The following is a 13,285-nucleotide window of genomic DNA, read 5'->3' as shown; positions in this document are numbered from 1 at the left end:
GGGCGCCGGTTTGGAATCTGGAAGGATTTTGTTTCAGCCTTGGTGTTGGTGATTTTCATTTCGGAATGCGGGAGTCTCGGGGTCCGCGGTCTCCGCCGCTCATCTTCGCTTCGATCACAATAAATAGAACAGTTTAGTTTATCACTTAATACTGAATTAAATGTCGTGATAGAGTTTGGACCTTCCTGATTGCTCTTAGTCTTAAACTACATCAAACAGAATAACGTGCATTACTTCATGGCACAGATGAATATATAAGCTGTCAACTAATCGGAACATGCTCCCTCAGCCAGTTATCCATCACAACCGTCGCTGGATAATCCACATCCCCAAGGCGCAGGAGCATTCGTACATGGCCGTGGAATCCCTGACCCTCGAATACATGCACAGCAGCACTGGTCCCTGCAGCCTTCAACGCAGCCTCCAGCTCCATGGCCTGTCGGATGTCCCCCTGCCTATGCACATGAAGAAGCAAGAAAGCTTCTGCATTTGGCCCTCGAGCGTGGTAAGTGGGAGACATTGCCTTGAGACGCTCAGGGTCACTGCCCAGTGCGTAGATCATGTTCTCAGCCACAGGGCCAGGGCTGTCAAGGATCTCGGCTGGTGCATTATAGTATGAACCATCCAGAGCTATAATACCGCGGATGGCGTCAAGACTTACCCCTGCTCGTTCCACATAGCTCGAATCAGTCCCGAGAAGTGTAACGACATGCGCCCCGGAGCTGTGGCCCATAAGAACGAGACGTCCTGGGTCAATATTAAGGCTCACTGCATTGTTAACCAAGTACCCAATCGAGTCAGCCACCTCCTGCACCTGCTCCTCGACAGCAACAGTAGGGACAAGTGTATAGTTAACACTAGCAAACGAATACCCTTTGCTGGTAAGGTGGCTGACTTTGGTCGATCCAACAGAATCCAAATATGTTCCCACTCGCCAACCGCCACCGTGCACGAAGACAATAATCGGGGCATTGGATGATATGCCCTTCCAAAAGCGTAGCCGCTGCGAATCCTTCTCCCCGTACGACATGTCGGTTCCTCCGTTTGGGATGTCACTGAACATTTCGGAAATCAGTTCCGGCGGAGGAACTGCTGAGGTCTCATCGTTGGACTTTTGGAAGATGTCCGGCCCAGTGATCTCTTTTCCTCGGATGGCTACCGCGGCGGGATCCTGTTCAGCGTTGGCGGAATCATGCATGATAATTGATACTGAGAAATAATTCTTTGATATCCCTGCGCTGTTTGATGAGGTTGGTGGCTGGAAGGAAATAAATGGCTCGCCAGATCAGTGACGGTCACGACGGAGACAGGTCATTTATTAGTATCTACATTGACGATATCGTAATATACAATGAGCAGCATGGCTTGAAGCCCCGAAAAAGCCGAGTCCTTGGCATGACTCGTTCCCAGGGTGGCTTAACGAATACGAGGGTATCAATTTGGATAGCCTCTAAGGCTGAAGGAGGGTGTTAGCGAGCCCGTATGCTCTGGCTACGAAGTCCTGCCCCTAGAAATATGACGAATTGCCACGGCAAGAAATCCATATTTGTTTATAGCTCCTGACTATCTGCTGGGGAAATTATATAGTCCTTCGATGAGGTTATTCTGCCTTCGCACTCACCCCCAACAACCAGTATGACAACGACTCGTCCAAACACTGGTATTGCCTCTCATTTATCTCTTCTATAAATACCCTAGTTACTTTGTCGGCCTCCCAAAACATATCATATCTCCACCTGTATACGTGCTGCGTATCCATTGTGCTAGCCGCTTCCGGACGCCGACTCAGGCAGTATACCGTGTACCCACCTCCGTGACAACGAGCTGCAGTTATTATATCAGCCGGAACCCTGGCTGGAACAGACGAAGCTCCTGTGAGCACACTAGCGAAAGTCTGCGACCAGATTGCGCACTCACATTCCGATTCTATAATTAACTCCCGTCATATCGCCGAGGTCTACCGTCTTGTGGATCTTATGGAGGATTGTACCAAGTCGCTCTTTGTTGGTTGGGACCTCTTTAGATCCCGGGATTTGACGATAACAAGCTGGGCGGACCTTGATTTGTATGGAGTGGACTTTGGCGAGGATATTGGCAGGCCAAAGTTTGTTAGGATGCCTTCTATGCAAGGAGATGGGGTTGCGATTATACTCCCTCGTCAGCGGGCTGTGGAACACGAGGTACTGGAAGTGATTGTCATGTTACGGAATGAGCATATGGATGTTTTGGAAGGAGATACCATGTGGCAGACACTTCGCTCGAAGAGCGGAAGAGATGAGGTTGATGGGGAGCATTCAAGATCCCAAGCGCAGTGAGCAGCATGTACGGTATCACCAAATAGACAACTGAATCAAAATAGGAAATTTAATATTACAATACAAGTGTCAGAAGTAAAGCTTTTCATGTATTGTTTGTCAATACTGCATCAGTTTATTTTGAACCACGCAGTCTTCACCTAGTTATCACTGTTGCAAGTTAATCATCCAATTTATCCCACGGAAACGGTGGTCCGCTAAGCCAGCCATCCAGAATATCCGTAGCATACGATGGGTCAACATAATCCATCTCCCCAGGTGCAAGTGCATCTTCGAAAATCTCGGGATAGAATAGAGATGTGCTGAGCGAGGAGTCTGAAAATTCTAGAGAGTCTTGTTGGTGGTTGTATATCCCGATAGGAGACTGCTCTGAATTGACTAGCTTCTTGGCGACTTGCGTAAAGGTAGAGCACACTTGGTATAGGCGCTGCGAACCCTGGGAGGCGTTTCGGAAGTTTTCGAAAGTGCTCAGGACTTGTTCAAGCAGAATAACATCCGACATATCCTTGGCAGAAACGGCGTGGAGAAAAGTGACAATAAAGGGGACAAACGAAGCAGACAAAAGAATCCTGGAGATTTTAGTAAACTAATAAAAATTAAAATCACCGACAGGTAAACGGACCAGTTGAAATATTCTCCGTCTGTAAGAAGTTGACATTCTTGGTATTGCGGAAAGAAACTCAGATGAGCTTGTAAACTTTTGCAGGCCGCATTGAAGCAATCGGAACCAATGCGAAGGTCTTCTCCAGCAGTCGAAGGTGCACGGAAAAGCAATGTCAGGGTTGAATAGTATAAGATGTCCGAATTTCCTCTAGACAGGTGGAATATGTGAGGATTATTGACTCCTTCGGGGTTAATCTGGAGATTATCAATTATCATGGAGTTAAATAAGACCCATGACTTCGTCTTACCCGTTCGAGTTCATCGTGCCATTGTTCCATTGAAGCAGCCAGGTCACTGATAAGCTGTGTGCGCTCAAATAAATCTCTGACCATGGTCACGTTGCAATAAAGACCAGCGAAGATTCGACCCTGAAGCTCCGCGAGGTTTATTCCCTTAATAAAAGACTCATCCCATGCCCGAAGAGCAAGATCAGAAGAAACAATAGGATGATGTGTGTCAATTTCGACACTCTGCATATTGGAAACACGACCCAGCACAAGAGACATGTTTTTGTCAAAGGCATATACTGTCCAAAACAATCGTCGAATGTTCTCGGCTTGACTGGATGGGACATTTGAATACGTCAATTCACGGTGGTATCCGAGCGATTGACAATGGGTAACAGCAGCAGAGACAAGGTTCCAATATAGGTACGGCTTTCCTTCACCCTGAGCCTTGAGCATCTGAACATGCTTATTCAACAGATGTCCACTTAAATATGGAGATATTGGGTGATACTTACGCCCATGGTCAATGCAAGTATGCTTTCAAAACTCGGAACGGCAAGTATTTCGTAGGTTTCAATCGCGGCGACGAAGTTTTGTTCACAGTAGTCCAGGTAGGTAGCAAGGTCAAATTTCTCACAGAGCTCATCTTTCATTGCAATAAATTCTTTCGTGACGAAAAGCAAAACTCCATGTACACTAGCAATGTCGCTCAGCGATGCTGCGTCTGTTTGAAAGTAGACTCTTTGGCATAGTTTCTCGATTAATGATAGATCGCTGATGGCATATGAAGACAGGAAAATTGGACGGCGGGCTTGACATTGTTAGTACGAACAATAATATTTGGTTCTTATGCTGAATACACATACCTCTCATTCGTCGCAGGATGCAAGCTACCAGGGCGACAGGCAGAGGCTGAACTGGCCGTGCCAATGTCGAAACTGACTTGTGAAACAAGAAATCACATTTCGCAAGGGTATGTGGGATTGTGACAGCTTTCTGAAGTTGATGTAACGCCGAGTCATCACCGGTGTTGATGGAGAGGGATACCACTTGAGCGCTTTCACTTGCTGCGAGGGACTGCTTTGTGAACGAAGAAGTGCCTTCAAACGGGTGGCCATCCTGAATTGAACCAGATGCACGATGTGAGACATCCAAGTTCTCCGAATCCCCAGCCAAGGTAGTCCGCTGCGATGGCTCGAGGGCAGCGAGTCTGGACTCGACGGTCTGAAGGCGTCCCTCGAGGCGCCCTATAGTATCTTCACTGGGAGTCTGTTACTAGTATTCTGGGTGGGGGGTGTTGGCGACCCACAGATTGGCTACTTTATCAGCCTGCAACTGACTTTTCGATCTGTCGTTTGGATGTCGACAAGTGATATTGGACGCTTGACAGTTTGCACATGGGGTGGTGCGGTCGCAGCGAACCTGAGGCTGTTAGGCTCCGGACTGGATCCTCATGGGGCTGTTACCTTGCGAATCTTGCATGCTTCGCACTGTGAATGTTAGATGAGAGCCGTACACAATTAGGCGGTGCCTTACCGCTCTAGGAACAGACGACAGTCTATTCCGTCTCGCCTGGATTGTTTCTCTGGTTACTGGCGACATGGTGGTTGGTTGTTGAGATGAACTTGCAGTGAGAGAAAAAAGGGAACTCGCTCCCGCGGGCCCGAGGGCCCGATCACCCGAATACCAACTATGGTAGACCAGCCAGCCTCGTTGAAGGAGATGATAGTGAACGAAGAACACGAATGATAATAATTGAGTGCTGATATAGATTGATACAAAAGAAATAGAAACTAGACTTGCGCTCGCCCACCACTCGCCTCTCGTAATACCGTCTTCCATTCTATATCCGATGGATCGTCTGCATGAATGGACACTTTGACATCGAGTGCTCTTCGCAGCTGCTCCTTGGTTGCAGCATATAACATCCGAAACTGCAAATGAGTCAGCTGGCACTGGCCATATGGAATGCTGGATTACCTTGGTAGATGTTCCGTCGGGCACCCAACTAATAAAGACCGTCGTTGCCCTAGAAGTAATCAGCAAACATCGCCATTTACGAGGGACTAGAGTATACCTCCGACCGTCGTCCTTCAGGTCATATTCCACGTCGTATACTGCATAACGGGGCACAGGCTGTCCATTCTCAACAGACGAAGTGACCTTTTGGCGGAATTCTTCGTAGCTCTTCTCGGAGGACTTCTCCTCCACGATAATTGATCGGTTGTCGTCGGAGATTTTGTAGATCACAAAGGTAAGTTTGTTTCCTCCTTTTTTATACAGAAGCTCTTTGAATGCGGTGATACACTCAGTCGGCACCTCAACACTATTGTAGGATTAGTATCACTCTTGAGCACAATGGTCTTTTGAATGGCAGCTCACCCAGACGGCATCTAACTTGAACAAGGGTGTAAGCAGCAGATTGATTACTGGGTGGGCAGTATACTGACCGACATGTTGGTTGGTATGAAGGGTATCAGAAGGAAGGGAAATCCAACCAAGTAAAGCAAAGGGTCAAGGGCTACTTAAATACTGAATTATTTTCTTTAGGCAGCAGACTATATTTAATGAGCTGCAATTGAATGCAAAATCTACCGGCTACTCGGGGCCGTGGGACCGACAGTGCGTCAGGCTCAGCCTACACCTTTATACACAACTTATATACACCAGTACTGCATTCAAAACCATCTATCAAAGGCTACCCACCTCACTGTTTCAGTTCTGCCATGATGATGCCCTATACAAATTAGCAAGTCAACACCTGGTTCGAAAGTATAACATACCTGTCCATCACCAGGAGGATAGAAGCACTTTGCCTCAAAGCCTGTCTCATCCAACAGCCTTCGCCAGTGCCCCTCTGAGCGCTCTAGGCTGTTAAGGAAGACCATCATCTCCCAGTCCCACATGGCTGAGAGCATTGGACAGTCCTTTTGAGGGAGGATGAACTCTTCGATAACCAGTACCGAGTATCCCGGCTTCATTGCCTCGCGGACCTGCTGCAGGATCTTCAGGCTGTCGCTGTCTGACCAGTCATGCAGGATGAACTTCATATAGTAGACTCGTGCGCCTGCAATAGCCAAATTAGCCATTATCCACGACAAGCAGGAGGATCATACCTTGAATCGGCTGGGGCTTAAACAAATCAAACGCAATCTTCTCAGCCTGCAGCCCATCCACACTCTGCTCAATAACATGTTCCAAATCCTCCAGAACAAAGCGCCCCCGCGCCTGCGGAAACTTCTCCCTAAACGTCCTGATATCATGCCCTCTGCCACCTGCCACATCCACCAGGAAGACATCCTCATCACTGCCCGTGAACGTGTCGATCAACTGCTCCTGAACAGGGAACCACTCCACCCACGGCGGCCGACTCCCCCGATCCCCCTCCATGAAACTATGAGTGATATCAAGCCGCTCCTCGCTCTTCGCAATCCAGTCCCAGAGTGACTCTTCGCTATTTGTAGCGTACTGCCACGGTCCGGACGTGCTGCCTTCGATGAACTTGTACTCGTGGGTGCGCAGGAACTCGGGGATCTTGGCGACGGTGGGCATGCCGAAGTCGTAGCTGCAGGATAGCAGGTATATTAGATTACAGCCATTGTAAGTTGGGGACGCACGAACATGAACTTCACCATGGCTATACTGAACCGGTCGGTCATTTGGTGCGTCATGCGAGTGGCGCTGTATACATGCACATCGTGCTCTGCGACGTATTCGATTCCGGCGAGGATGCGGAGGACACGCTCTTTGTATACGGATGTTAGCTGGGATAGCTTGATGCTGGGAAAACGTACCGGTAATTAAAGGGCTGGCATTCTTCACAGCTGCTAGCTCTTGCAAAGTTACAGGTCCGGAGGCTTTACTGAGCGTAGAGAATATTTCCAGGTCGATGCCAATGCGCACGCACATGGCCTGGGTGGGCTGGTGGACAGGTTAGAGGGTTTAGTGGGATGGGTATGAGATGGGGCTCATACAGAGTAGACCAAGTGGTAGACGTTGTCTTTGGGTCCGTGGAGCGCGCGGACCAGTTCCTGGGCTGCTTTGAGTGCTGCAAGTCGGTCTTTCTCTGCGTGGCCGTCTTGGAATGTGCCAACGGACTGGTTTACTTTGTCCACGAGACTGTCCACATGGTCGTGCTTGTGGGTGCCGTTTTTATAGGAGCCGTTGGCAGTACCGTTAGCGGAACCATTGGTAGCACCATTTGTCTGAGTGCCGTTGGTATGAGTGCCGTTTGACTGTGTCATTTCTGCGGGGCGGGATAGTGTGGACAAGATGTTGAAGAGGCGCAGTGTAGTTTAATATGGAGGCGAGGGCGAGAAGGTATACCCTGGTATCAATTTATGGACACCCAAGTCACCGGCATCGTTCCATTACGAGACATTTGCCTTCCAACCCCTGGACGTGGTCCAGTACTTCTGATGCAGACGGCGACGGTCTCGACCCAAAGAGGCAGGAGATAGGGCACCGACAGGCTGGTACCGACGGATCCCGCAGTGGTGTGATGGGCGACTAAATGCAACGGCGGCCGTGTAGCCTGGTGTCTAGCAGGGATACTCACACCATGGAAGACGGCGTTCACTCCCTATGTCGCCAAACAGGCTGACCTTACACAGGATCGTCATCGTACTTATGCTGTAGTGTTCCGCCATATAATCCCCGGCAAGGGCTTCGGTGGGATGCGAACGATCGTATGCGCCCGCCATGGTGGAGGACCAGTCTGCGAGTATCATCGCGGCGTCATGGACGCTTGGGGCTGTGTCGACTATTGTCGTTGGGCTTCGACTGTATACCAGGCTTGTGCTCACCAGGTTGCCTGGGTGGGATGACTTTTTCATCGGGCTGTCTCTGGTAAACAGTCGTGATACTGAAGTTTTAACTAGTGCTAACAAGAGCTAGGCGAGTGCATTAGTCTGTTCCTCCCTCGCACAGGTGGCTGTCTCATATGGCCTCGGAAAGCATACGAGTGATATAGCCAGCCCGGACGACAAAGTCAACGCAGCAAAATACACTGTGATCGCGCCCAACTTCTCTGTCGTCAGTACGACGACAGGAAAAATATCAGTCGCCATCTTCCTCATCCGTCTCATGGGCCAGTCGGCCAGGTCGTGGCAGCGGTGGTTCCTATACATTCTCACACTGGTGTCTATTGCCTGGAACGTATTCGCCATCGTCGCTATCATAGGCTTCTGTCGACCTGCGAAGAAGATATGGCTTCCTGGCACCGAGGGGTCGTGCTTCTCGCTCGAACTACAGCTTATTGGGGGCACTTCACAGGCAGCATTCAACGCCTTTGCAGACCTGACTCTCGCGGTCTTCCCTGTTGTGATATTCTACCGTATTCAGCTGCCGACATTCAAGAAGGTCGGGATTGTTGCTATTCTGGGGGCAGGTGTATTGTATGTTCCCCTACCCCAGGTTTGACTTTATTTAACAGTACAGTGCGGCGGCTGCAACACTGGTGAAGTGTATATTGTTGAAGAACCTGCCAGAGCACGCCGATATAACTTGTTCGTATCCTGTTCAGCATGCAATCCATCGTCTAATCTGATTGTAGGGTCCTGGGCCCCAATTACGACATGGTATAGGTAAGTCTCCTCAGCCTTTCTATTTGACTTCACTAACGGGGAACAGTGTTGAGGTACGTTAGACGTCATTCCATATACACCAGCTTATATTCCTTCAGATGTACGTGATCATCATCTGCGCGACCCTCCCAACCCTCCCTCAGTGCTACACGGCCATAGCCCACAAACGCCAAACATACTACAACTCTTCGACCTATCCATCCAGCAAGCCCCCAAGTAAAAAGGGCCCCATCCGTCTACAACGCATGCCAGACGCCTCGCTATTCGAAACAGGGGCTCCAGACCGTGACGGAAGCCAGGAGAACATTCTACGCCCTGGCCCAATGGACATTACGAAGACGACCGAGGTTCAGGTTATCCAGGAGAATCGGGAGTCGGGAGATGCGAGCAGAGACGCCAGAGAAAGTCCAGCCTATTTCCCACGGGAGAGTCCAAGTCCGTTTCAGAGCTCGCGCTAGCTGTCAATCCCTGTTCGCGAGCAACGGCAATGTGGGCAGGACATGGCCCGGTTGGTTCAAAAGATGGCGTTCGGTGGAGTTGCGATGTGTGATTTAACAAATATCCAGGTCGCTATGCAGATCCTTGGTAGAGTAATATATTGATACTCATATTGACATCGTCCCCTTCCTTCCGAAGCCCCGCTAGGGTGCCCAGACATGCCCTAATGCACTGCGGCGCAGGCCCGCCAGCGGCCCGGACGGGACACGGCACAGCACACAGCACTAATGCAGCTTCATCACGCACCGTTTGCTGTTGGCTGTTGGCCGTTGGAACAGGACAGGGGTTCGCCACGCAAAAGCAAGCAGGTGTCCGAGGTTCCGTGCTGCAGGCTCTCGGATTCGGTATTGTCCAGGCTCATTCGGCCTCATGCTTAATAGAAATCCCCCTGGCTTTCTTTGCCTGCCTGCTATGAATTAACTGGCTGGGTATCTCTCCTATCCAAATAGCCTAAGGTATTGGTACTTAGCCGGTGAACGTGTCACTCAGGCCTCTTTCCAATAAGTGTATCGATGCTCGAGCCGGAAATCCCACAATCATACTTCGTCATTTGTCTCCGGGCTACGGGCACATGGGTGAGAGAGGTTGGAGCCTAAGTATGCAGGGTTATTCTGTATTATTTATGAAAAGCTCATGCGTACTTGATTTTCTGGAAGGGTTGATGGCCTTCCCTTTCCGTTTTAGTGCTCACCCCTCGCTGCTTTTTGCTCACTGAGTAGATCTGGGAATGCCCTGAACACGCCCTGAACAGCCTCAGGCAATTACTGAGCATGGAGTGAGCAAAAGGCTGAGTGCCCTGAGTAAGTAATATTAATAAACTGCACCCTAACTGATAATCCTCTTTTGCCGGTTTCTCTACTTGTACTCTACTTTTACCCGCTATACTCCCCTAAAACCCGGTATTGCTAAGCATATAATGATGCCCCAGCATCATGTAGGCATAGCAGCATGATGGCCAATATGAAGTATATATATAAGTTAATGTATACTGAAGTTCACACGGAAGTTACTAATAGATATTATAGCTTATGCATGATAGTAGAATAGCGGCGCGCTTGATAAACTCTTTCACCGGCTTCTCTAACCTATTGTACCGGCCCCTGAAAGCAATGCCGGCAACCTAACGTAGTCTAATCTCATAGCCTTCGCATAGGATTCCCCGGGTAATACATTTCTGACAATGAGGTCGAGCCTCGTCGCACTGAACCCGTTTTCGCTTGCACGTCCAACAATCTGTATGCGATCGGTGACGAGGACTGGCACTGCCAGTGTGTTTTTTTCATATCATCTGGGTTACCTTGTAGCCACAGGAAAGGGATGAACGGAATTCTGGTGCGAGGACATGCTGTTCATATAGCTAGGCCTCTGCGAGTGCGCGGGCGAATCAATTTCTTAAATGTCGAGCAAATAACTAGCGCGCTCTGCAATGGACAAGCTAGCTTATATTTGGCCTCAATTCCCTCACCTTGACTTCTTCACGTTATATGCCCGTGTTGACCCTGCGAGCCTCTATCATAGTGATGAGCAGAGTGATACATAGTGGAGACTTCACCTCCACCCGCATCGGGCAGGTACAAGCAGGCCCACCGTTGACATCCAAGTCTCGGCAGGGCATTCCGTCTACATTAAATCCGGTAGGTAAACATGAACGCCAGTCTCCCGAGCCGATGACCGGTGGAACCAGACTTTGCCGGTGTGTCAAGGATTCGGCGCAAACAGCCATTTGCGCCTCGCGGGGTTTCTCCATGGGGTCCCGGTCTTCCTGACGAGATCCATCAAGACCGCAGATCGCCAGGCTGCATGGTTTTGTTCTAGAAAATGCACCTCCGTGCGCCCGCATCTACCTTCCACACGGGGAAGACCCAGTCTACGTACGGCGTTGGTGGGGATAGCTCTCGTGCTGCTTCGTCTAATCCCCTGGATGTAACCAGGCTCCTCCAGCGCCAAGTGGGCCATGCTCGGTGAAGACACGGCCAGCTTCGAGGGGAAGCCCGTGGGGTCACCAGTAGAAAAGGTGAAATCCCCAGGTTGTTGGGGAATGGGGTTGAAGTATCTTGGCTGTCTTTATTCTATATCCTCTGCCAGTGATCTCGATCGTGACCATGCAGACGGCGCATATTTGAGCTGGATTTGACACCAACCACATTCGCCGTCACTGACGGAAATGACCCCCGTCTAAATATCCTGAGACCGATTTACAGCATTCCAGCCAGCCCCGCGATGGAAGTGGAATCCGAGACCTGGAAGCCCACCGAGCAACAAATCCAAGATGCCCAAGATCTGGCGGACTTCGGTCACGGCCAGGCTCTCGAGCGTAAATTCAACCTATGGAGCATGCTAGCCCTAGCATTCTGCGTTCTGGGAACATGGTCAACCTTCGCACAAGACTTGTCTGATGGCCTCAGCAATGGTGGTCCAATCTCCATCCTCTGGGGCCTTGCCCTGGTGACATTCTGCAATACATGCGTGGCAGTTTCTCTAGGAGAAATCTGCAGCAGTATGCCAACAGCGTTGGGACAGGCTTACTGGATCTACCGCTTATGGAGCAGTCCCCTGGGCCGCTTCGTCTCTTATATCTGCGCGTGGATCAATGTTTTTGGATGGTGGACTCTTGCTGCTTCCCAAGTTGCATTCATGACCAACTTTATCCTTGGCATGAAAGTGATGTTCGATGAGAGCTGGACTGGAGCGTCCCAAGGGTGGCTTGAGTTTGTTGTCTATATTGGGTGCGTGTTCGTCCTCACATTGATCAATGTCCTCGGCTGTCGCCGGGATAACTTCCTCCCTTGGCTCAACAATTTCGTGGGAGTGTGGTTTTTGGGACTCTTCTTTGTCTTCTGTCTAGCCCTTCTTATTTCCGTGGCCATCAAGCCAGGCCTATCGTATCAGCCTGCCTCGTTTGTCTTTGGGAAATGGATCAACCAAACAGGGTGGTCGGATGGGGTTGTGTGGTTTATGGGATTGGTTCAGGCCGCGTATGTTAATCCTCTTTTATTCTACGTCAAAACCTTGCAAGGCTAACAACCAAAAGTTATGGACTGACTGCATTCGACGCGGTGATCCACATGGTCGAGGAGATCCCAGCCCCTCGGAAGAATGCCCCTAGAGTTATCTACTTCGCCGTGCTCTCCGGTGCAATCAGCGGCTTCATCTTGATGATGGTGTGCCTTTTCTGTATTCAGGAGGTGAATACTGTCATAAACGCGGCAAGTGGTCTGCCGTTCATGGCATTAGTTCAAGAGACGGTTGGATTGAACGGCGCCGCTGTACTCATCTCCCTATTCATCATGAACGGTCTCGGCCAGAGCATTAGCATCGTAACCACTGCATCTCGCCTTACCTGGGGCTTTGCCCGCGACGGCGGACTACCATTCAGTCACTATCTTTGCCACATCGATCCCATCTGGAAGGCCCCTGTTCGCGCCTTATGGTTCCAAGGCATCCTGATAGCGCTAGTTGGCATCCTATTCCTCTTCGCCGAAACCGTTCTCAACGCCATTCTAAGCGTGAGCACCATTGCACTGACCATTTCCTACGGTCTACCCATAATGACCGTACTCTGGGTCGGCCGTGATCAACTTCCACCGGGGGGTCAGTTCCGTCTAGGGAAGATGGGTGTTCCAGCGTACTGCGTCAGTCTGGTTTACTGCGTCATCACGTCGATTTTCTTCTTCTTCCCTACTGTTCCCAATCCACCGGGCGGAGAAATGAACTACGCCATCGCGGTCTTTGGCGTCATGCTGGTTATTGCGGTGGCTTTCTGGTTCATTCAGGGGAACCGCACGTACTTGAAAACAGAGGAGTCTTCGATTGCGATGGTTATTCAGGCGCAGGAGCAAGCGAACAACGAAGGACCCGTTTCGGATCAGCGGAAGGATCGCTAATTGTGTGTGTGAAGTGGGCTGATTGACGTATGAGCGAGGAAGTGCGCAGCGATGTTGCCATGAATTATACGGGCGGGTCAGGATTTTGATTATTGTATATAGAAATAGAGTGC

The 13,285-nt window shown here is 50.1% G+C and overlaps 6 protein-coding genes across 6 annotated transcripts; 2 read left to right on the top strand and 4 right to left on the bottom strand.

Moving 5' to 3' along the window:
• Positions 1–184: 184 nt before the first annotated feature.
• Positions 185–1,376, bottom strand: ASPVEDRAFT_148058 (alpha/beta hydrolase). Its single transcript, XM_040808149.1, has one exon. It carries the CDS (start codon positions 1,196–1,198, stop codon positions 263–265), a length of 936 nt encoding a protein of 311 aa, XP_040664655.1. The 5' UTR covers positions 1,199–1,376; the 3' UTR covers positions 185–262.
• An 869-nt stretch (positions 1,377–2,245) lies between these two features.
• ASPVEDRAFT_148057 (uncharacterized protein) lies at positions 2,246–4,807 on the bottom strand (the record flags this gene model as incomplete). The annotated part of the gene is made up of 8 exons (XM_040808148.1): positions 2,246–2,884; positions 2,938–3,173; positions 3,227–3,661; positions 3,721–4,016; positions 4,072–4,466; positions 4,515–4,627; positions 4,672–4,695; positions 4,742–4,807. The coding sequence occupies 8 exons, from the start codon at positions 4,805–4,807 to the stop codon at positions 2,476–2,478; spliced, it is 1,974 nt and encodes a 657-aa protein (XP_040664654.1). The 3' UTR covers positions 2,246–2,475.
• A 155-nt stretch (positions 4,808–4,962) lies between these two features.
• ASPVEDRAFT_485578 (actin-binding ADF family protein) lies at positions 4,963–5,684 on the bottom strand. Its single transcript, XM_040814028.1, has 5 exons — positions 5,656–5,684; positions 5,588–5,598; positions 5,283–5,531; positions 5,186–5,234; positions 4,963–5,139 (listed from the first exon to the last, which is right to left on the bottom strand). Exons 1-5 carry the CDS (start codon positions 5,659–5,661, stop codon positions 4,999–5,001), a joined length of 456 nt encoding a protein of 151 aa, XP_040664653.1. The 5' UTR covers positions 5,662–5,684; the 3' UTR covers positions 4,963–4,998.
• Positions 5,685–5,801: 117 nt separating this feature from the next.
• Positions 5,802–7,483, bottom strand: ASPVEDRAFT_186662 (uncharacterized protein). The gene is made up of 6 exons (XM_040808985.1): positions 7,180–7,483; positions 7,000–7,126; positions 6,827–6,950; positions 6,322–6,770; positions 5,989–6,272; positions 5,802–5,942 (listed from the first exon to the last, which is right to left on the bottom strand). Exons 1-6 carry the CDS (start codon positions 7,447–7,449, stop codon positions 5,913–5,915), a joined length of 1,284 nt encoding a protein of 427 aa, XP_040664652.1. The 5' UTR covers positions 7,450–7,483; the 3' UTR covers positions 5,802–5,912.
• Positions 7,484–7,906: 423 nt separating this feature from the next.
• Positions 7,907–9,313, top strand: ASPVEDRAFT_186659 (uncharacterized protein; the record flags this gene model as incomplete). The annotated part of the gene is made up of 3 exons (XM_040808984.1): positions 7,907–8,053; positions 8,102–8,605; positions 8,853–9,313. 3 exons carry the CDS (start codon positions 7,907–7,909, stop codon positions 9,246–9,248), a joined length of 1,047 nt encoding a protein of 348 aa, XP_040664651.1. The 3' UTR covers positions 9,249–9,313.
• A 1,793-nt stretch (positions 9,314–11,106) lies between these two features.
• On the top strand, positions 11,107–13,172 carry ASPVEDRAFT_25733 (uncharacterized protein; the record flags this gene model as incomplete). The annotated part of the gene is made up of 3 exons (XM_040809809.1): positions 11,107–11,249; positions 11,397–12,263; positions 12,305–13,172. The coding sequence occupies 3 exons, from the start codon at positions 11,107–11,109 to the stop codon at positions 13,170–13,172; spliced, it is 1,878 nt and encodes a 625-aa protein (XP_040664650.1).
• Between the last annotated feature and the right edge of the window lie 113 nt (positions 13,173–13,285).

This window comes from Aspergillus versicolor (assembly GCF_001890125.1).
Source record: "Aspergillus versicolor CBS 583.65 unplaced genomic scaffold ASPVEscaffold_2, whole genome shotgun sequence".
NCBI classification, from domain to species: domain Eukaryota; kingdom Fungi; phylum Ascomycota; class Eurotiomycetes; order Eurotiales; family Aspergillaceae; genus Aspergillus; species Aspergillus versicolor.
The sequence above is the reverse complement of the archived record's forward strand: the minus strand, read 5'-3'. Positions and strand labels throughout refer to the sequence as shown.

Coding starts and splice junctions, on each gene's coding strand:
- ASPVEDRAFT_148058 (XM_040808149.1), bottom strand. CDS start 1,198: ATGCATGATTCCGCCAACGCTGAACAGGATCCCGCCGCGGTAGCCATC.
- ASPVEDRAFT_485578 (XM_040814028.1), bottom strand. Junction 5,235..5,282: donor CTGAAGGACGACGGTCGGAG/GTATACTCTAGT, acceptor GATTACTTCTAG/GGCAACGACGGTCTTTATTA. Junction 5,140..5,185: donor CCGACGGAACATCTACCAAG/GTAATCCAGCAT, acceptor ACTCATTTGCAG/TTTCGGATGTTATATGCTGC.
- ASPVEDRAFT_186662 (XM_040808985.1), bottom strand. CDS start 7,449: ATGACACAGTCAAACGGCACTCATACCAACGGCACTCAGACAAATGGT. Junction 6,273..6,321: donor TAAGCCCCAGCCGATTCAAG/GTATGATCCTCC, acceptor TGGCTATTGCAG/GCGCACGAGTCTACTATATG. Junction 5,943..5,988: donor ATCCTCCTGGTGATGGACAG/GTATGTTATACT, acceptor TAATTTGTATAG/GGCATCATCATGGCAGAACT.